General features: G+C 41.6%; 1 protein-coding gene across 1 annotated transcript in view; it reads left to right on the forward strand.

Moving 5' to 3' along the window:
• The window catches only part of TXNRD3 (thioredoxin reductase 3), a 108,822-nt gene that overhangs the window by 57,297 nt on the left and 27,988 nt on the right, over positions 1-23,537 (forward strand). The window contains exons 9-11 of the mRNA XM_085624416.1: positions 1,070-1,295; positions 1,532-1,624; positions 13,660-13,736. Of these exons, the coding sequence (XP_085480542.1) occupies positions 1,070-1,295; positions 1,532-1,624; positions 13,660-13,736 (396 nt within the window). The remainder of the gene's footprint in view (positions 1-1,069; positions 1,296-1,531; positions 1,625-13,659; positions 13,737-23,537) is intronic.

Consider the following 23,537-nt stretch of genomic DNA (forward strand, 5'->3'; position numbering starts at 1 on the left):
ATGGGAGTTGGAGTCCCGAGTGGGGTTGGGAGCACTGGCTCGATGGACTGTGGATTAAGAGTTCAATATTTGTCCAGTCTGGTGACCCAGAGAGGGGAATGTATTTATCCGGTCCCAGGGTCTTGTATTAATAAGAGCGTGACAATAACATTACGGCAGAACTCGAAGTGATCTAATAGTTTGGGTCAGAGGCCGGGCTGTTGCGAACTTATCAGCTTGGTAGAGCTTTCCGGGACATTGGCAGAGATTATGGGACATGAATAGAAATGTTTTGCAGCAGCGGCTTTTCAAATTGCTTTTTATATATCTGTTTTTATTAAAGCGCCACAGGATTTATGGTCTGGCTACAGAGTTTCAATACCCACAGTAATTCCCACTATGTATAACGTCTGATGTGATTTATATGCATAACTGTCCATGCAGTCTGAATTGTTGGTATTTTGGGCAACTACAATATATGCACTGTGTATAATAAGTTTTGAAGGTATACCTTTCCTGCATTTTGCTGACTTTCAGCTGCAGACAGCATGTATACGATGTTATTTTGTTGGAAAATGATTACATACACCATAGTATGTCTATGTTCACTCAGAAGTCCAGTGGGAGGGGCTATATAATACTTTTGTAAAACGGCGCCAAACCAGATTGACAAAGGCCTCTTGAGGCCGAAACGCATCTCTCCTTGTACTTGGGATTGAGGGCGACACCAACTAATAAAGATGCCGAATCCTGAACCACTTCGTGTCCATGTTTCCATACCATGGTGTCACTGTGGGAGGTGGATGTTTGGTTCGTGTGTGTGTAAAATATATATATATATATATATATATATATATATATATATATATATATATATTCGTACATCTTGTGGTGTAGGATTAGGCATCAAGGAGATAAGCAAGGGGGTGTGGCAGGTGGTTATCAACCTGCGTGTTTTTACCATATATAAATGAGAATTTCTAAAACTCATTGAATTTGCTTTAATTGTCGATATTTTCTTTTTTGTTAAGAAAAATGAACATAGTATTATTTATTTGGTGTTTTTTTTTCCCCTCCTTTCCTTTTGCAGTGATGACCTGTTCTCTCTTCCTTACTGTCCTGGCAAGACACTTGTTGTGGGTGCTTCCTACGTAGCTTTGGAGTGTGCCGGCTTTCTTGCTGGAATTGGTGTAGATGTAACCGTCATGGTGCGCTCCATCCTTCTGCGTGGCTTTGACCAAGAAATGGCAGAAAGAGCAGGTTCCTACATGGAAAAGCATGGTGTGAAATTCATTCGGAAATTTGTTCCAACTGCGGTAAGAATATATTTCTGAGACGTAGGTCTGAAGAGGTGGAGGTGTAGATGCAGATTAAATGCCTTCAAGGATTTCACAACTGCATTTTGCCTAGCAACGCAGTTCAGTTTCAACTGGCATATAGCCATTTTGTTATGCAATTGCAAAGTTTAAAAGTACAGTAGCAGATCAAAGTGCACAAAAAAGTGCATGCATGTATGCTTGTTTTGAATGACCCCTCTGATTTCTTTATACAGATTGAAAGGTTGGAAGAAGGCGCACCAGGGAAAATCAAAGTGGTGGCAAAGTCCACAGAGGGCCCAGACGTAATTGAAGGAGAATATAACACTGTAAGTTAAGTAATGTTGTGTTTTAGAAATCAAACAAATGTAGATTCAACTTGGTATCGAGTGTCCTTTATCCATATATAATGTTCACTGATATTTATGGGCTCCTTGTCTTTCTATATGGTTGTCTAAAGCATTTTTCTTTTTGAGGTTTTCAATAAACCAAACTTAATATTTGAGTGCACTTAAAAAAAAAAAAAAAAAAATTAAGTAGGGAAGAGAGCCTGCACTGTGCCGTGAGCCCTTTAGGCCCACTTTCCAGCCATTGATGGCACTGTTGTATTTGACTAGTTCATGTTGGGGTTTTTTTGTTTTTTGTTTTTTTTTCTGTGGTGTTGTCCTTCCCGAAATGTGAGCTCCCCCCCCAACCCCCCATTTCTTATTACATTTTCAAAAACCTAACTGAAAATCAACTTGTTCTGATGTGAGCTTTCAGTGAGCTTTTTTGCAAATTTCGCTGCTTGTTACAGAAGACTTATCTTAACTGTTCATAAAAAATGCACTAATTGTCAGCCCAAAAACGTGCATAAATAGGCAAAGCTTCTATGTAAAATGTGTAGTAAGGTTATTTATTACTTGGCTTGTCACCTCGTCAGTCCATTTGTCATGGTGTTTTCCTCTACGGAGATGCTTGTGTGTTCACTGTTCATGAACTTGCATGATTTGGTAGCAGCAGTCTTTGCCTCCCTTGGTTTTACCAGGGACTCGCTCTTTAGACAGGAGGGAGTGTTTTGTTGATGGGAGAGTTTGTAAGGAGAGTCTGTGGCGTTTGGGTGGAGGGCTGGCCAGCACCTCGGGGAACCTACCAAATTCATGCATTTTTGACAACTAGAGACCTCGACTTATGAGTGATGGAGCTTTCAATTCGCTACAGATGTCACAATTGTGGCGCTGGAAGTCTAGAATTTTAGGAAAACGGCTAAGGTCCTACGTTGTAATGTTCGCACATTAGTCCTGATAAAAACAGTACCCTACGTGTGTGCATAGGCCAAAAATTGTGACCCTCATTAAAACTTTGTTTATAAAGTAACATTTGGTCTGCTCCTGTCATTTACGAGAGGCCCTCCTAAACTTAAGGTAATGTTTTTATTGGTAGAAGTTTGGAAACACTGGGTGGTGGAAGTTTCAGAACTTTCTCACTCAGAAATCTAAAAAAATTCAGTGTTTACCCAGTTGACATCTGCAAGGCATTTTGAAAAAAAAAAAGTGGTGGTATCAACAAAATTCACATCATGCAGAACTCTTTGCTGTCTATTGTTCAGAAATATGAGGTTGATTGGTTTCCTTGGATGTGTTTGTTTTCCAGGAGCAGGGTGCGTTTTTGGGCTCCTTGCTGGAGTGCACAGCTGTGTTTTCACAGCAGTGTAGAGATTAATGTGGTTTAGATTTTTTCAAAGGTTGATCAAAAATGGTGTTTAGAATCTTGGTTGGGGCTCAGTTATGTGTGCGTGTCTGTGCCGTACCAAGGGTCTAGGTGCTGTCTGGATCTGGTGCTGCCTGGATCCAAACAGCATCTGGCTCATTGGGCGAAGAACTGTGTCCCTGTGCCATAAAAATAAAAAAATAAACTTTCCCTTTCGACCGGTGACATATAAATAATAGAAAAAAAATCCCCTTTCCCTTTGGCCAAACAACCCACTTTCCAGAAGTCTAGGTGCAGGGCACATAACAAGCCCTTATTTTCTCCTCATTAACAGTGCATATGAGGTTTAAAATCCTGGTTGGACCATAGCCTGGTATCCGATGGCGGTCCTGCATGGAATTTGGCAGGAGGGGCTGGCCGCCGGTGGGCTGTCATCTTTATTGCAGTAGCTCCATTAAACAAGCATTTGCAATGCAATAGGTCTCGCAGTTACACGAGTTAAAGCTATTGGCATTGTAAATGACAATGCCAATAGGCATTGTTATTTGCAATGTCAATAGCTCAAACTCGCGTAAATGCGAGACCTAATGCATTGCAAATGCTTGTTTGAATTTACACTCCGCCTAGGTATACACTTTCAACATGCAGTGTATTTATTCCCTGTACACTGACACCTCTATATATAAACTGCAGTTTCTTTTTACTGTCTCTCTTCCTCCACATGCACACCCTATGTCACCCCCGCCCCCAGCGTGAGAGGGCCTGAGTGCAGCTGTCGCTCTCACCCTGCTGACCTGACCCCGGACTCGTCGGGGTAAGCACAGCACAATGGAGCGGTAGTTGTCATGGCACAGCACCGTTCAGCTCCAGGTCTCGTGCAGGTAAAAACAAGGTGAGAATCGGAGTACTCACATCATCGAATAGCGTGCCCACGTTGGCCGTCACCAGCAGCATCCCGGTGCCCGAACATGCTCCCTTCACCGCCATCCTCCAGCAGACAACTCGGGCAGCAGACGCGGGGAGCCCGAGCAGCGCAATCCGCAGTACACTGCGGCTCTCTCCAGAGCAGCCTCAGTGCCGCCGGGGAGAGCCCTGGGGCTTCCAGGTGGGTGACCCCAAGGAGGGAGATCCCAGGAAGGGAGGGAGGCTCAAGGGGTAGGAGAACAGCCTGGGTGGTGCCAGATCTTGGAGTAGAGCAGCTGCGGTGCCCGCGGGTAGGGTCTGTCTGCGGGTCGAGGCTCTGGCTGCCCCTAGACGTCCCCAGCCGTGAAGTGCCTCCCGGAGCCAGGAAAGTTCAGCCCGCTCCTGCACCCGCAGCAGCCTGCACATTCCCTGCTCATCATTGCAAGTTTCTCTGGTCGTCGCTGCTCCTCATCGGGGGAGGAGGAATGGGCTGTGGGGGCGGAGCCTGCCCTGCACCAAGGAGAGCCCTTCCGTGGGAAAAGAACAAGCACCGGGGGCGCGCGCGGCCCTCTGTGCACGCACTGAACGGATCCGGCCTTCGCGGAGCGCGCGCCCGCACACATCCAGGGACACCGGTATCCTTCCCCTGGAGGTAGTGCACGTGACGTCACCACAGCTCTTAAGGGCACTGGCAAAGTGCTCGAGTAATCCCATTAGTGTTTGCTACTCGGAGCCTCGAGAGACAGCACTGACCTGTTCTCCTCAGTCAGGTACTTCTCTTCCCGGAGCTGCACACCCCGATACAGCCTTAGCTTATGCAACAAGAGCTGGTAAGTGGGGCATGCTGTACGTTTAAAGCGCGCCGCGCTTGGAGCGCACGTGTGCATTTAAAAAAAAAAATTGCATGTTGTACATTTAAAGCGCGACGCGCTTGGAGCGCATTTAAAAAAAAAAAATTACATGAGGCTGGTGTTGCATGTTGTATATTTAAAGCGCGACGCGCTTGGAGCGCATTTAAAAAAAATTACATGAGGCTGGTGAGGACGAAAGTGAAACTGCTTGCTGGCTTGCGAGGGAAGGGGGACAGGAGATGTGCACGCCGCGTGGCTGTAAGCGCGTACACCAACTCAAATCCGCCGAGAGCCTGCGCGTGCCCATCTCCTGTCCCCCTTCCGAGGCAAGTCAGCAACAATAGATCTCGCTGGCGATAGCAGCGCTTCGCGCAATTTCCCACCCAGAGAGATTAAGTGATTTGCATAGAATCACAGGATGTTGCGCACAGAGACTCAAACCAGATCCCCAGCTCGCAGTCAGCAGCTGTGGCCACTGCGCCACATCCTCTTCATGGAGCTCCTTCTTTCGTCCCGGAGGATGATTGATAAAAACAGGTCTTTACTGATCACATTGGCAAAACCAATGCATTGCCAATGCTTGTGTAACATGCTGTCACTGCCATCCCAGCTCTGCTTTCCATCCGTAGTGGATAAATAAAGTGCCTCTAGCGCCAACAGACAGTAAATGTGTCGCGCACGCTTTATGAAATGACCAGGTTTGTTACTATACTCGCGTTGGCTGATGCAGGTCATCGTTTCCAATTTTTGGAAGTTTGTCAAATATTTTTCTCATGAACAGCTGGACTGTTCATGAGCTCCCTAGGGTGGGGCGGGACACGGTTTCTTCAATCCAAAAAAAGGTGACTTGTTTATGAGTTTATCTAATGCCCAGAAGGTGGGTGTTGTAGGAGCCGTGCATTCCTGGACCATCCCTGGAAGCAGCGCCTTCATGAGGAAGGTGCACTTATCGGGGTGTGGCTGAGGGTAGAGTGCAGGAAAAATCCAATTATTCAGATGGGGAAAAATGTACACTTCTGAAACACAGATTAATCAGCCCAGCTGGTATCACTGCATAACGCGGGCGGCAGTGGTATGATCCTAACCAACCACAGAAGCCTTATGTCTAGGGTGATATGTGCATCTGCTCAGGATCAGGCAATGCGTCGGAGTAGAGTCAGGAGTCCAAACACAGACTCTTAACAGTTACAACAAGCACCAATCCGTAGAGAGCATCCATACCGTACGCTATGTTATGGAACATCCATACCGTACGCTATGTTATGGAACATCCATACCGTACGCTTTCTTATAGCTGCTGTTTTATTTGAACAGGGAACTGTTTCTTTGCGGTTTTCTCACGCATGGACCGGGACACTTGAAGGTTTGGAGGGGCGGAGCGTTGCACACTAATAATGCATGGGCTCAATGTTTGGACTACTTGTCTGTAAATCTGCCCTCTACAGATACTGGACTGTTAACAACGGTCATCTTGGTCTGAGCAGGCTTGACTCAGCCTTTCATCCATACGCACCAAAATCAGCTCTTTTCTTCGTCTCGGACTCCGACCCGCTCGTTATTCATCACATAGGCGAAGCCGATGCATTAGCAATGCCTGTTACTAGTGTGAACTCAACTTGCGTGTTTTGTGCTGAGAGGCGGGGCGCTTTGCTTCGTGGCGCCCACCGCTGAGGCTGTGTGCGGGATTAGAAACAGGTTTCATAAGGACGCCTTTCCGGTCTCCCCTCCAACCCGCCCACCGTGTTGTCTTTGTGGGAAGCCATTCCCCTGAAATGTGCCTGGCACGAATCCACCCCTATCGGCCTTGTAGAGGTACCAGTCTGCTCCTCCGAAGCCCTTCCGAGGGGACCCTGCCATGACTGACTTTACCCCACCCACACTTGTCCTTTCAATAAGAGTCTGGCATACAGGTAAACCTGACATGTGGCTGCCTGTCCCCCTGCCTTTATCGGGCACTAGCCTGGCACGTGGCTCACCCTGATCCCTGTAACTTGTAACGCAATGATTTGTAACTTGTAACGCAACGATCCTCACGTAAAGCGCTCTGATACCTACGGGTCTAGCCAGCGCTATATAAAACTCTTCAAATAAACAAATAAGTAAAGACTGGCCACCCTGTAGAGGCACTGGCCACTGTCCCAGCCCAGCTGTCCTTTCAGCAGCTCTACCCCAGCCACGCTGTCATTTAGAGAGTTTGCCGCATGACTTGCTCTGCCCCAGCCCAATTGTCTTTTTAGGAGGCAGGCTCCCATGACATTAGCACGGCTCCCTACTGGTCTTCAAGATGTATAAGCCTGCAGCCTGTCAGAGGCATCCACCTACCATGAAACTCACTGTGCCCCAGCCCTGCAAGCCGTTCCGAACCACTCTCCATCCACTAAAGGCCAGTGAGCTTTCACCGGAATATTTCCATTTTTATAATCTGTCCAATCAAAAGGGACCTAACCCCACCCTGTTGACCGTCATTTGCATAAGGCATTCATCCCAGGATGCACCTGTGCGGACCTCGCGTTTGGCTGCATTATTTATGAAAGAGTAGGAACGCGCGTGAGACTTTGACAACAGAGGAAATCCTCCGGGTAAATCGACAATTTAAGTAGAGCCCGAGAACAATATCTGTCGTGCGTCCCAGATCCCATCGTGTTACGAGAGAGGGCTGGGCAGAGAGAGAGAGCGGCAGCTGTCGCCGCTCAACAATCGGACGCGTTATTACTTTGAGGGTTCTCTGCTAGAGGTGAGTGTTGCCTGAGGGTGTCAGAGGCAGCCTAACGCCAAATGTAATGGAAAACTCAGAAGTCGGAGTGAATTAAGAGAAATATTCTGCCCGCTAGTGAAATGTGTTTTTTTTTGGACATTAAACACAGTAAAACAGCAGATTCACATCTGTACAAGGTCACACAATACACCTGCTACGGTCCTGCCAGGCGCATTTTAAAAAAAAATTACATGAGGCTGGTGAGGACGAAAGTGAAACTGCTTGCTGGCTTGCGAGGGAAGGGGGACAGGAGATGTGCACGCCACATGGCTGTAAGCGCGTACACCAACTCAAATCCGCCGAGAGCCTGCGCGTGCCCATCTCCTGTCCCCCTTCTGAGGCAAGTCAGCAACAATAGATCTCGCTGGCGATAGCAGCGCTTCGCGCTGCGTTCGCCAGGCGAGACCTAAAAATGTGGGGAACCACATGGAATGATTGAGAAGGTCTGAAACAATAGCTCTTCAATGGGCTTTTACCTTCATGATTAGCCCCAAAAATGTTTGTTTAAAATAAATAAAGTTCAGTGTGACCTGCCTGTTAAAGATATTGCAGCTGGACATGTCACCCCATGGTATCTTGTTTGCCAGAAAATCAGCCAGTAGCCAACCAACAAGTCTGCTGTCAACTAATTTAGTTCATAAGCAAACCAATTACTTTAGAATCGTGGTTTTTTTTTTTCTTTTTTTTTTTTTTAAACACAGTGCATGTGGGCAAGTGATTGTGATCCTTAATGTAGATCTATTGCATTATTGGGATGTTGGGCTAGCTTACTTCCTTAGTGAGTGTCAGATATCTCATGAATTGAGGATTCCATCTTTCCAAATATAGAGGTTTATTACATGAAGGTGAGAATTGACATGCTATTCCGCCCAGAAAATGTTTTATTTCTAAACAATTTTGAAAGGAGAGCATTTTAAGTGTGCCAACCTATTTCAAGTAATAGATTCTGGGATGGTGACCGTGCCTGCAGATATTCAGGGTTGAATACTAATGAAGATCCATAGTTATGTCCTTCCTCCATCTCTTTTGTCATCGGTGTTTTGAAGGATCTCTGGTGTGGGCTTCAGTACTATTCCTAAAACCACATTTTCTTCATATTAGTCTAGCAGTGCCTTCTTGATTCGCATCCTCTACAGCAGTGCTTTAAAGCTAGAGGCATGTCTGCCATTCTTTAAGTTGGTAAAACCAGTCTTTTTAAATTTGTTGGAAGTTAGGTTTCACTGGTAAGCTTCAGTAAGCGCCAGACTCCCTAGCCCAGGTTTCAAATTATACCAAAGAGGTATACTGCCTGCAGAGTACATATTCTACTATCCCGAAGGACATGCTCAATAACAATGATAATGGTGCAGCTGTCATCCTCTTTTAGATGGGAATACTGCCTACATCGAAATCCATATTTGAAATTTGCACAGGTTGGCATACCTGCCCCGCTTGAGGGAAGGTTGCTTATGGAAGAACTGGGGAACAAGGCCATCTCATACACTTAAAAAACCATCAACAATAATATCCCTGATACATTAGGCACAATGCAGGAGAAATTGGTGACTAATGTTGGGGAGATTGACGCTACTAACTGGCGGCCTTGATGAATCCCAGGGAAGTTGCAATAAGGGCAAGCCTCCGGCTGATACAGTTTATGGTCCTCCAATGGGTCCATTATGCTCAATCCTGGCTACATAGGATGGTGGGCGGCTTACCATGATGCGCTGTGTGGGGGTCTATTGGACACTTCTTGCATGCTCTGGAGTTGTCCCATCATCCAGAGATATTGGACAGAGGTTGTCCAAGAACTCCAGGATATCCCCGAGGTTGATATCCCACTTGACCCGAATTATGTTCTCTTTGCAATTCTGACTGAGATTGATGTCACGAGAGCCCAACTCCTGTTATGTTATTTTGGTCTGGTTGGGGAGAAGAGGGAGGTGGTCAGATGTCTGGGGGGGGGGGGGGATGTTCTCCGGTGATCCTGACCCTTCATGAATTGGGAAGAGGTGTATGGACATGTAAATGGCCACTGAGCATGTTTTAGAGTCTGGGACGGGGGTTCCCAAAAGTTTAGCCAAGTATGGGGACACTAGATGCGTTTTTTTTTATTTGGGACCCAAGCTGCTTGAGGTTGGCGACTTGTTACCGGGAATTGTGGATGCGGTGTCTGGATAGACTTGCACTCGTGGTGTACCAGGGGCTGCTTGATCTCCCATGTTGTGGAGTACTATAGTCATTGATTGCGTGTGTGTCGCTGGAGTTTTTCCTCCCCCTTCCTGATGCTTTATTAGTTTTAATGTCTTGGATGTCGCACGCTTTCTACTCTGTATTATATGCGTTTTGGAAGCACTGCTTTGGACGATTAAGAAGTTTGATTATTTTGTTTAGAAAATGCAAATAAAGATAGATAGATATATATATATATATATATATATATATATATATATATATATATATATATATATATATATACATACATACTAAAGGCGATACTGATTTAAAACTGGTTGTCTTTTTCCTGGTTTTTTGGGGTTGTAAAGTTTTGGGTGGTTTGCCACGTAGTCAGAACTTGGACTTATTTCGAGTTTGACTGGTAAACAAAAAGCTAACGGCAAACCAAGGTCAAGCACTTCCAGTCCATATGTAGCTGTGGTTTATAAGATGGTGCAGACTCTTCCAACACCCGCCGTCCAAGGGTGTTATGTCAAGATCAACAAATAGAAAGATTGGAAGGTGCACTCGTTTCGGAGTCAAAAAAAATGAAGTAAATCTTATTCCATACAAAAGTCCTTTTATTCAACCAGTTGTCCAAAACTGGCACACAGCCAACGCGTTTCGTTCCCAATTCTTTGCCAGTGGGAACTTCATCAGGGCTGTAACATTATAGATAAAAGACGACATAACACATAATATTGAACGAATAAAACAAACATAATACTAACATACATATATAATATTCATAGATGACCCAACAAAAAGACAACACCACAGATAAATCCATCAGCAAAACTAAACAGACAAACTCTGGTGTAGGAGAAATCACACCCAGAGGGTTGAATAATACAAACATCCTATGGGACAAAGAACGAGCAACAATATATGCATACATAAAAATAACATTTCAGAAGACGTAAAAACACAAAATGAAAACATATTTAAAGAACAATTAAGAAACATTTAAAAAACGACATAATACCACATTAAAAAACACATATATTCCAATAAGAACATATATACAGCAAGTCATTAAAGGGTAGGTACCTGATAATATGCTGGCCCACCTAACTAATGATGTGCCCTGCTCCGAAGCTTTATCAGAAACCCAAATCTCCTTCACTAGGTCAAAAGTCCATATTAATTGAGAGGTAAATTCAACTGGGTTCTAAGCATATCAAAAGAACTCGTATAGAAGATCTCACCTCCTGAATAGTTAATCCGCAAATTATTCAACCCTCTGGGTGTGATTTCTCCTACACCAGAGTTTGTCTGTTTAGTTTTGCTGATGGATTTATCTGTGGTGTTGTCTTTTTGTTGGGTCATCTATGAATATTATATATGTATGTTAGTATTATTATGTTTGTTTTATTCGTTCAATATTATGTGTTATTTATGTCGTCTTTTATCTATAATGTTACAGCCCTGATGAAGTTCCCACTGGCAAAGAATTGGGAACGAAACGCGTTGGCTGTGTGCCAGTTTTGGACAACTTGTTGAATAAAAGGACTTTTGTATGGAATAAGAGATTTACTTCATTTTTTTGACTCCGAAACGAGTGCACCTTCCAATCTTTCTATTTGTTGATCGCGTTTGACTGGTGTCTGCTGTACTAAGATTTGTGATATCAGGTGGCATTCTAAATACAGCAGATAGGACATATACTACATTTTGGTCAAACTCCCAAGTAATTCCCTTCATCTCCTTTTGAGCTGTTTATGTAATAACTCTCATGTCTTGCTATTGTGGAGAATACATTACTCCAGACATATTGAGACGCAGTAGCTACTGAAAGTTGAGCTGTGCTCATGTGGCATGTCCACTTTAAGTTCTAATGAAAGAGAGGGACCCCTTGAGACCAAAAGAATAGGGTACAATAAAACTATATCAACAAGGCGATTTCCTTTGGGCTATCCTATAAGAAAAATAACTACTAGTCGCACCCACTCGTAATGGCCTAGACCACGCAATCTCTAAACCACTCCACATACACCATACACACAAGGGAGGTATAATAGTAAGCCCAATGTCACAAGAAATGTATAAAAATAGATCTAGTTATTGATCATTGTATCAAAAAAATGCACATTATTTCTAAAGTTAAGAACAATATAAAACCATATTAAGAACTTTGTTGTAGTACTAAATTAAAAACAAGACGGCATATAACTCACACATGGTTGGTAATATTCATATATGATCTGGCCCAACTGATCAATACCTAACAGACACAATAAAAAAAACCTATACATATTAACAGAGTACACATAAAAGACAGTACACTTTGTCATTGACAAATTACACATCCCTCATGAAATAATGTGAAGCACTAGAACCCGATACCACAAAGTTAATTATTAATCTCTGGTTCCAGCCTTTTTGACTGATTGTGTCATGTAGCGTTGACTTGTTTCGATGAAAGAAATTGTAGCACAATCTTTTTCAAGACTGTATCTGAGTCTTGGTCAAATGATTTTTTGGAGAAAACTAGAATAAAAATACCTTAATGTTAACATACATATATTTGGCTATCCATCAACCACTGTTTCACTTCATTCAAATCGCAAAGCATCATAAGCGTGTATCAAGCGATACTGCTAGCACATTTTATGATGTACGCATTTCTATGTTAAAAAAAATAAAGGGGCGGGCTTATAAAAATTGGAACCAGAGAAATTAATATTAATAAACCATTAAATACAGACTTCCTTTCTCCAATTATCACCATCCCCCTGGGCTTCACATTATACCCCTCTATATCCATACACTCTCCCTGGAGACACTAGACACAAACCCCCAATTATAGGGCGCTCACTCGCATCTAGGACCGAATTGTCCCGATCTTATTGTCCTAATGGACGCTTATTCTTTCGCTATGCTCACCCTTTTGTTTCCTGATTAGATAAAGGGTAAGACCTTTCTTTGTTTTATTCTCTTGACATTTTTTGTGGGAGAATAGCTTGGAGAGTAGAAAACTCCATCCATCTTGGATGTGTCCTGTCCTGTAATTACAGGGACGTGTCTGTAAATACAGATGTGATCTAATTAAATATAGATAGTAATAATTTTCAGGGCCTAAGACTCTATATTATCTATTGCCCATAGTTATACCAAACACGGTCATGGTTCTAAATGAGGTTAATCCCTCACCTTTGTCTCTATTCCAATAGAACAAGAATAATTTGTTATGCATGTCCACTTTGACCACGTGGTCAGGTAATTATTTTCAGGTTTCCACAATGTTTTCAGTGTTCCTCGATCAGCAAGTCTTTGGCCCAGAGTTGAGGCCAGTATGTCTGCACGCTTCCTTATTTTCAGTACTGTGGCACTGGTTGACTTCTCTATCCATTTTCATGGGAAAGTAGCACTTACGCTAAACTTATGTTTTTACAGGGAATTTCCAAAATCAGCCTTTTTACTAATTTCTAAATTTTAGGAAGTCTTTGTGGAGGGCATTTTTAAAAGTGCATTCATGGTATCTATCCTCTGGTAACTATCATTTACAGTTTCAGAATATCAAACCGTGACCCTTCATAAATCTATTTTAAATGTACCATTAAACTGTAGCCACATCGTTCTAAATCTGCTCACTTGCATTTTATTAATTTGTGCCTGATACAAGACTTGCTACCATGGTTACTTACACGGGAATCCGTTTTATAACCTGACATTTGCAGATATCCCGCCCCCCCCGAAAAATAACTTATCTGTGCAGACTTCTTAATCTTGTATGTCTAAAGCCCATAAAAGTGAAACTTTGCCTATGTAGGAAGCACATATATACAACTTTGTGTTGCAGGTTGCTAATAGTGTGAAATAAAACTTGGACTGAGATGTTCACACTATCTGTGCCTAATAAAAAAGGGCTTGAGCTTAAACCGGTCTCAAACTATCCCCATGATAAAAACTGTTTTATTTGTGAGCAAGTGTAATGTAATATAATATATTTTTTGTTGTTATTAATTAGGTTTTGATAGCCGTTGGCCGTGATGCCTGCACTAGGAACATTGGCCTGGACAAGATTGGTGTTGAAATCAATGAGAAGTAAGTATTGTGTTTTTCCATCCTTTGCATGAATGAGTACATTTTCCTTGTTATGGTATTAATGTGTTCTGAGTTAAGTTTTCTGAAACTAACTGCGCAATCATGTTAACCAACTTTGAAATAACATCTCCTATTTAAAATATTGAAGAAACAGTTTGACTTTGAATGTGTGAGAAATCTGAGCTATGGGGACAGTTACCCCAAGCCTTTACTTGGCCCACACAACGACCAACCACTCTGACTCCTGAAAGTATCCTTATTTCTGTGATCAATCCGTGCGCTCTATTGACCGCTTGGCGTATGCTGCAAGGCTTTCCCCAAAGAGATGCTTGTGTTACATATACAACAAACTAAAAGTTATTTTAAATTTCAAAAGTATGTTGAACAGCGAAAATCTTGCTGATTAAAAGCCACAAAAATGAAGACCATCAGATATAGGGTTCAGATGTTACAAACTAACGTTTCATTAAAATCTGCGGTTTTGATCAAATGAACATTGGTAGGCTGGGACGTGCACATCCTTCGTGACCGCCTCGCAATGGACTGTGACGACATGCTTCATTCAGTCGTTTTTTCTTTTTTTCTTTCCATCATCAGGATTACAAACTTTTCTGGATTTTCAGAGCAGCAAGGCTGAAAGCTGTAGCAGAGAATAACTTCAGGAGTTTGCTTGGGTCTATTAAGGATATGCCGCAGCTTTGTGTCAAAAAGCTCCAAGCCAGTGCTTCTTTCTTTTTAAGTTCAAACACATTTTAGCGGCCCACCTAGTTTTAATGGGGGTGGTATAAGTCTCTTATTTTTTTTATTTTTTATGTAACTAAAGCTTCATATGGCAGTTCCCTGTCGTTTGCACACAGCACATACTCCATTGAAGTAGCCACTTCTAAATTTGCACATACATATTGTGTGTGGAAATCTGATATCAGTGAATACTTATCATTTGAAAGTGTCTGGATTGGTTTTGATCTATTAAAATCGATGCTGCCATCACACTACTGAATTACAATTTATGTGCTTCAATATTGCTTTCCGGGCTCTCTATGCGACCTGTTAATTTACAAGTATTTACACTTTCTTGTATGATACAAAAAATGGCATCCTACAGCCTTTCCTTTCTCGCACACACTGTACCCCTGCAAGATTGTCATAGTTTAGCTTACTTTTCATTCTCTGCAAAGTGAGAGGAGATTGTAAATACCAATTCCCTTGTTAAAAAATAAATAGCAATTTGTCTGAAGACCTACTCTGGCATTATACCTCTGTCTTTGAAGCGCAGCAAATGTGACAAGATAAACACAGAATTTAAAGACACCTTTATTAATTGCTTGGACTTACATGACCCACCAAAAAATAGGCTCGCGAACCAGTTTGGGAAACCCTGCTCCAAGCAGACAAACCACTATGCGGATGATGAAAGTTGTGGTGTTTTGCTGGGTTTTGGATCTCCAATGTTTGATAAAACAAATGCATGATTTAGATGGCCTTGCAGAGTCGTAAATTGGTGGTTGTTCTAACAGCACTGGCTCTTCCGTGAAGTAAATTGTATGGTAGGGAGTATTCATTGAACCACAGTACAGCCAGACCACCAGTACTGGAGGTTAATAATACCTTACTGCTGTGAGTTAATCGGTTAAAACTGGAGTTGTTCGGAAGTAGCTTCATAGACCAGACATACTTACCCAAAGCTTCCTGTTTGTTCTCTCGCTATCACAAGCATTAGTGCCTACTTTTAAACATCACCTATGAAAGTATTGGCTTTAGAGGACCCGAAGATCTTCAGTTTGCCATGGCCAATACTGATGTAACAAACCTCCTGTTGCTCTGTTGTCTGCCTGATTTCGGACTTCTCGTTTTAGGATTGGCTGAGGATGAGTGTCCAATAAGACTCTAACCAGAATCATTCTGCCTACTGCCAACATTGCAAATATAATCTCCATTTGGAACTTAAAGCTCCCAAAATGTTTGTGGAATGCTTAACAGGACCTTGATTCGCACTCTAGTTGTGGATGACCTGCTCACTCCAGTTTGGGTCAAGTTACTAAATTATTATTATTATTTTATATATATATATATATATATATATATATATATATATATTTATATTTTCCAAACGACCAAGTTTCTAAAGTCTATGGCCCGTAGACAGGTGGCAAGTCAAACCGGGCAGGTCTCCCGGTGAATGTCACACGCTGCAAACTTCTTCAAAGAAGGACTCGCACTCAGGGAAAACCAAGATTTATTCACCACGGTAACGCGTTTCGACAGACAAGCTGTCTTGCTTACACAAAGTCGTGTACATTTCAAAGGAATCTTTATAGGTACAAACATGAAAGAAAGACTACTGTTTGTCAAATGGTCTCGACCTGCAAATGTGGCGGCCATGTCTGAATGTCAAAAAACAAATAATACGTTATGTTATACTCAATAGATCAGTTGGTATTGACAATACAGACACACATTGAATGTAAAACATGTGTATAATTATATTTTGTTATTGTAGACCTGTAGTCCTATGTCTGTAATCATATTGCATCAAACGTGAATCTGAGCGAATCAGTGTAATTACTATAAACGGCAAATAGTGCTCGAAAAAATCATGATAAACACCCAGATCACATGCAGTCAGGCGATCAAACTTACATCTTAAGCGGGGATGAATCAGACTTTATACCCTTTGTTTTTACATAAATATGCTGGCGGCATAGTGCCCCTAATATATTAGGCTGATAACCCACTAAATAAAATATATTTCTAACGAACTCAGAGTGTGCCTGACTTAATAATATATTACAGCGGACTGTTAAATCTTGACAAATGAACCATGGTTTTAAACAAACATAAGTAGTACGAAGATCTAACAGTTTTTTTTTAAAGATTCAAGAAATGCAAGGAAGAAACAATTGATATAGTGCACATCACAACGATTCGGATAAGAAAAAAATGATCTTATCTGGGAAAGACCCATGGGACGCGGAAGAAAAGGGTAGGGTAGCTGGAACGGATGGAACAGTCCACAACTGGAATAACCCTTCCTTTCTTCCTGTATAAAAAATATCAAACATGAAAGAAAAAGTGTGTAAAATCACTTATTAAAATATATAGGCACATACTATTACATCATAGTAAGTACTTCAATATAAAAGCAACATCAGTATGAATGCTAGCAGCTATATGCACAGACAGCTAAAGTATACTAAAAGGACTAGTTATCCCGTAGATGGGTATTCAATTATTCATCAAGATTGTGCCCCTTAGGATACTTAGTTTCCAGTTCAATGATCCATCTAGATTCTCTTTTCCGTAACATTAGAGTTCTGTTGCCTCCCCTGGGACCAGTATGTACTTGGTCAATCACAAAATAGCTGAGTAGCGAGCTATTTGATAGGTGGAACAATTCAAAGTGTCTGGCAATGGGATAATGGGTATCTTTTTTGTTTATGGCTCGCATGTGTTCCAACACACGTTTCTTAGCCATCAATGTAGTGCTTCCCACATACCACATTTGACATGGACATACCAAGACATAAACACAGTATGTAGAACTACACGTTAGAAATTGTTTAATACTCTTAGGGGACCTATGACCTGGAATTTGTACAGTTTTTTTCATGCTACTGTTACGACAGGCTTTGCAGTGCCCGCAAGGGAAAAAACCTTTTAGATTATGTTCACTTGAGGGTTTCCTAGATGTAATGTCGTTATGTATTAAGATATCTCTGTTACGACCTTTTCTGTAGGTAATTCTAGGTCTACGCTCCATTGTTTTGCCTATGATGGAATCGCTGGTCAGAATGTCCCATTTGTCAGCCAGTATTTTGTGTATTTGGTTGGAGTTAGTGTTATAGGTAAGAATTACTCTACCTGTTTCTTGGATATTGTCATTTTTGTCAGAGCTTGTTTGTGTCTGGGGGTTTAATGTCTGAGTACGGTCAATTTGATCTACTCTTTTGATGGCTCTTTGGATTACCCAAGCAGGGTAGCCTCTGTCTTTGAATCTTTGAATCATAATTTCGTTTTCTTTTTCAAATGCGGCAATGGTACTACAATTTCTTCGTGCCCTGAGCAGCTCACCAAACGGGATACTCCACTTGAGAGTTTCGGGGTGGCTGCTAAGGGCATGAAGAAGAGTGTTACCAGCTGTTGTTTTGTGAAATAAACTGGTTTGCAGTGTGTTGACCTGAGGTGTTATTACAAGGTCCAAAAACTCAACTGACTGTCTACTCATATTGCTTGTCAGGACAATATTCTTGTTGTTGTTATTAAGTTTGTCAATCAATTCGGCAGCTTGTTGTTCGGTGTCAGACCAGATGAGAAAAAGGTCATCAATATATCGAAGCCATAATTTGACCTTTGAGAGATATTGATAAAGTGTGGTATCTAATTTGATGTCCTCCTCCCATTTACCCAGGAAAAGATTGGCAAAGCTAGGGGCAAAACATGTCCCCATCGCCGTACCTTTAATTTGTTTGTACATAATACCATTGAACATAAAAATATTGCTGGTAAGACAGAGTGACATCATCTCCAGCAACATGTTAGTATGTTCAAGGTATTGAATGGGTCTGGTCTTCAGAAAGTGATGACATGACTTGACACCTTCGGTTTGATCTATGATAGTATAGAGTGAGTTAACGTCTAGCGTTATCATAAGATCATTAGGTTGCCAGGTGACATGTCGAAGTTTAGCTAAAAAATCGGTGGTATCTTTTACATGGGAAGGGAGTTCAGTAACATACTCACGTAAGAAGTGATCCACATACTTGGATACATTTTCAAAGGCACTTCCTATTGAGGAGACAATAGGCCTCCCAGGTGGTACTGTAGGGTTTTTGTGGATCTTTGGCAAAAGATATAGGATAGATAGTTTGGGATAGTCTCGTTTGAGAAAACAATATTCTTCCCACGTTAACCTTTTTCCTCCCATTCTTTTAGTTTTTCCCAAATATTACAAATGCGGACATTATACATTTCCATATTGGCCTTCATATAGAAGTGGTGATCATTCAATTGTCTTTCCGCCTCCAATATATATTTATCTTTTTCCCAGAGGACAATGTTGCCACCTTTATCCGCTGGGCGGATGACAATGTTAGTATCGTTGGCAAGTTCGGTCAAAAAAATCTTTTTGTTTACTGGAAAGATTAGATTGGATGCGGTTGTTTGTTTTATGTTTCAGTTTCAATAGGGCTTGGGTGACCACCTCCTGGAAAGTATCGATGTTATCGTGAGGAAGGTTGGGATAAAAGATCGATCGAGGTTTAAATTTGGTAGAGGTAATAGAGTCAGTGGGAATATCAAGCTCCCATTCCTGATTATCCATAGGAGATAGGGGGTCAAGTTCAGTTGCGAGATCCTGTATCATGTGCAACATTTGGGCATCAGCAATAGTTACATTGGAAAAGGGTTGATTCATAGTGGTGTCTCCGTCTCTGGATAGTGTATTAGAAATATCCTTTTTGTACAAGGCATGCCATTTTTTTAGTCTTACTTTTCTAATGAATTTGTACAGATCAATCCGTGTATCCGCATAATTAAAAGTTTCTGAGGGACAAAAGGTTAATCCCAGACACAGTGTACTTTTTTCGGAGAATGTTAATTTTCTCTTACTCAGATTAACAATTGTTTTATTTACCGTGTCGTGATCCATTATTGTTTGCCTTTGGAGCCACGTATCTCGTTTCCCATGGGCTCTCTTGCATTGCTCTTTTGTTTGTCTCTGTTTTCGTCGCTTCCGTCTCGGTTTGCTCCTCCCCTCCCTCTGCCTCTTCCCCGGCCTCTCCCACGTTGTTTTCCTCTGTTTGGTGTTGATTGTGGGGTTGTTCTCGGTGTCTGACGGCCTTTTCTCAAGACCCGGAACTCGTCTAAAAAAGTGGCAGTTTTTAAGGTGATCGGTCTTTCAGAAATCGAGCTCACTGTGGAGATTGAGGTGTCATTGTCTGATCCACTTGTTTCAGCAGTGGGGTTCTCCGCTTCTGTTATTGGAGGTTCCATTGTTTCCTTTGGTTGTGGTAGATTTTCATATAAGTGGTCGTATTTGTGACTATATGTTAAAGTGCGACTAGACTCATAGTCTACACAGTCTCTGTGCAATTTGCGTTGCTTCCGGTTTTTTATATCTTCCTCATGTTGTTGCAGTTTGATTGTTAAATCTTTCATGAATTTGTTGATTAGGTCTTGTTCTTTGTTTTTTGATAATTCGTCTTCCAATGTTTTTATTTCCGACAGAATTGTTTCTCTGTCTTCCCAAGCATATTTTATCAGAATATTTAGCATGGTTCGGGAGCTGTTGGCTGAATTCTCTTGCCAATCCTGCAACATCCTAGGGTTTAAGGATTCATATGAAGGCATGATATAAATACGGAGGCCTCTAGGAACCATTTGTTTGTCCACATAGTCCTGTAGTGAGACTGCTTCCCACCATTTTGCTGTTTCTGATTTTTTAAGTTTCTCCAATCTCCTTAGTTTCGCATTGAGTGAGACATCTGTTGAGTTTTGTCTCGTGCTGGTTCCTGTGCCCGGCGCCCGTGCAAGCAGCGTGGCTGCTGCTGCACGCCGTTCAGCTTCTGCATTCATTCTGTGTTTATCGATGAATCCTTATATGTGCATATATAGGATCCAAAAAGAATCGTTGTGTACTTTGAAGGGATACTCTCCCTTTGTTTACTTGGTTAAACCCCCCTCCACATACTTGGAGGTTCCTGTTGCCGATGATTCTACTTGTGCTCAGGTTGCCGATCAATATAGGCGCACAGTTCCTATTCTTTCTGCTGCATAAATCAGGGGTCGTGTCTCCTAAAAAGCGGTATGGCGGGCGGGGGACCGGGCGCGTCTGCTCCCAAACGTACTCCCGCCCCTCCTGTTAGTTACCCCGTCTCACGCTCCCCAGAACCCGGGCATAGGAGACACTCACCGTGAGATATGTGCGTAGATCTGTAGGTCCTGAGAAATCCGTAGGTATTACTTATCGTATTGAGTGACGGCCGGCCGGTAGACTTTTCCGTATTATGACTTTCCAAACGACCAAGTTTCCAAAGTCTATGGCCCGTAGACAGGTGGCAAGTCAAACCGGGCAGGTCTCCCGGTGAATGTCACACGCTGCAAACTTCTTCAAAGAAGGACTCTCACTCAGGGAAAACCAGGATTTATTCACCACGGTAACGCGTTTCGACAGACAAGCTGTCTTGCTCACACAAAGTCGTGTACATTTCAAAGGAATCTTTATAGGTACAAACATGAAAGAAAGACTACTGTTTGTCAAATGGTCTCGACCTGCAAATGTGGCGGCCATGTCTGAATGTCAAAAAACAAATACGTTATATGTTATACTCAATAGATCAGTTGGTATTGACAATACAGACACACATTGAATGTAAAACATGTGTATAATTATATTTTGTTATTGTAGACCTGTAGTCCTATGTCTGTAATCATATTGCATCAAACGTGAATCTGAGCGAATCAGTGTAATTACTATAAACGGCAAATAGTGCTCGAAAAAATCATGATAAACACCCAGATCACATGCAGTCAGGCGATCAAACTTACATCTTAAGCGGGGATGAATCAGACTTTATACCCTTTGTTTGACATAGGACTATAGGTCTACAATAACAAAATATAATTATACAAATGTTTTACATTCAATGTGTGTCTGTATTGTCAATACCAACTGATCTATTGAGTATAACATATAACGTATTTGTTTTTTGACATTCCGACATGGCCGCCACATTTGCAGGTCGAGACCATTTGACAAACAGTAGTCTTTCTTTCATGTTTGTACCTATAAAGATTCCTTTGAAATGTACACGACTTTGTGTGAGCAAGACAGCTTGTCTGTCGAAACGCGTTACCGTGGTGAATAAATCTTGGTTTTCCCTGAGTGCGAGTCCTTCTTTGAAGAAGTTTGCGGCGTGTGTGATATATACATATATATATATATATATATATATATATATATATATATATATATATATATATATATATATATATATAATTTGCATTTCTATACAATACTCAAATTACACTTTAGAAATACAAGAACAACGTTTTGTAACAAGAAACCTCACTTGGTGTGGTCTTAAGACTGCCTCTATGGCCCACAGTATTTGCTTTATTAAATGTATATATTTTATAAACGATTATCCATAAATGTTATGAATAGCACTATCCTTTCAAAAGTAAATGTATACATTTGATTCATGTTATGCAAAGGAAATGTGCTGTGCAGCATAGCTGCAAGGAACATGTATTTTTATAAATAACATTGTGCTTTAACGTTCAAGTGGGGGAAAGGTTTTCTTTCTCCCTACGCTTCAATAAATGAGCAAACACGTTTTGATTTTTATGAAATACCAAAGTGACAAGTATTGCAACCTTGGACTTATTGTATAGAGCACGTCTAAGGCCTGCTTAGAAGCAGTTTAATAGAAGTAAGATTTTTGAAGAAGAAAAACACCCTTGTTGCTCAGGATGCTTAGCAGCATGGCTCAAGGATCTATCTTTGATTTAACTAACTAAAGCGTGGAATAAAACGTGTTGCACAAAGTATCTGTTCTACAAAAACAGAGCAGGAGAAGGAATAGCCAGGTTTTGTGTTTTTTAACCTGCAGATTCTATTGCGCTGTAAAGTTATTACAGTTGAGCGGCTAGGTCATTTCTTACAGTAGACCAGTGTGGTCACAAGTGGAATGTAACAAGGAAATTAGAGTGACTCTTATACAAGGATTGCAGGCTCCCTTGCATCATGGTATAATCTAATACAGTAATATGATGACTAGAATTGGCATGAGGAATAGGGTACAGTATAAATAAAACTGTGGGCTTTTTGTATTTTCTAAAATAATACTGGAAAGGGCCAACTTGTGAAATTACTGAGCCTGCCGATGTCATTCGCTCGTTATGTATGGGTATGTTAATAGCCTGTCTGAGATGAAGTTTCTGCCAGACTAATTGTGCTTGTAAATTGAATCCTGTTCCTTTAACTTAGTGATTCAGCAGTTTTGCTAATGTGCAATGAGTGACTCAGCCGGTGTTGCAATGAGATTAATAGAGACTCACACAGAGCACTTTCCTAAGGAATGCATCCTCTTGTACTAAATCTTTTAGTGGCTCTTGAAGAGTACTTGACGAAATTGAATTGAAGGCTACTTTCATAGATCTGTTCTTGCCCAGCTGTTCAGCATAATGTTGTCCAGTTTCTGTGAATTATTGAGAAACATTCGGAGTCTTTGTGCCCTCTGCCTAAATAGCAGGTCCTTGTTCACATGGAAGGCCTTTTTCAAGTTGTGGCTGTTCTATAACTAACATTTTGTATATTTTCTCTTTGTATTTACGTTCCAAATTATATTTTTGTGAACACTATGATGGTCTCCATTTTTAGTTCGCTTATTTCTGCTCGATTACCTGCCTGAAGGCTGTTATCTGTAATGGAACTTGTGGCATTCGCAACTGCCCTCAAAAAATGCTGAGTTCATCATGGCTGGCCACTGCCTAAGTTGACGTGTTTTGTCCTTAACATGGCTCTTTACACAGTTAGTCATGGATAGATCTGACATACATTTTGCTATGTTATTTAGGTCTGGTGAGAGATACAGTGACACCCATTCCAGTTTTAGATTGAAACCATGAGCTTAAATTTGATTTAATTTGTATAGCCTGACGTATGCCCTAAGGTGTCTGCCTGTAAAGTGAAAAGAAATAGCAGATAAAGCTACAAGGCGAGGGTAAACAGCAAGATTTTAGTGACTTTCTAAAAACCAGATAGTTGGATATATGCCTTAGCTCAGTGGTTCCCAAACT

This window comes from Triturus cristatus, chromosome 9 (genome assembly GCF_964204655.1).
Source record: "Triturus cristatus chromosome 9, aTriCri1.1, whole genome shotgun sequence".
NCBI classification, from domain to species: domain Eukaryota; kingdom Metazoa; phylum Chordata; class Amphibia; order Caudata; family Salamandridae; genus Triturus; species Triturus cristatus.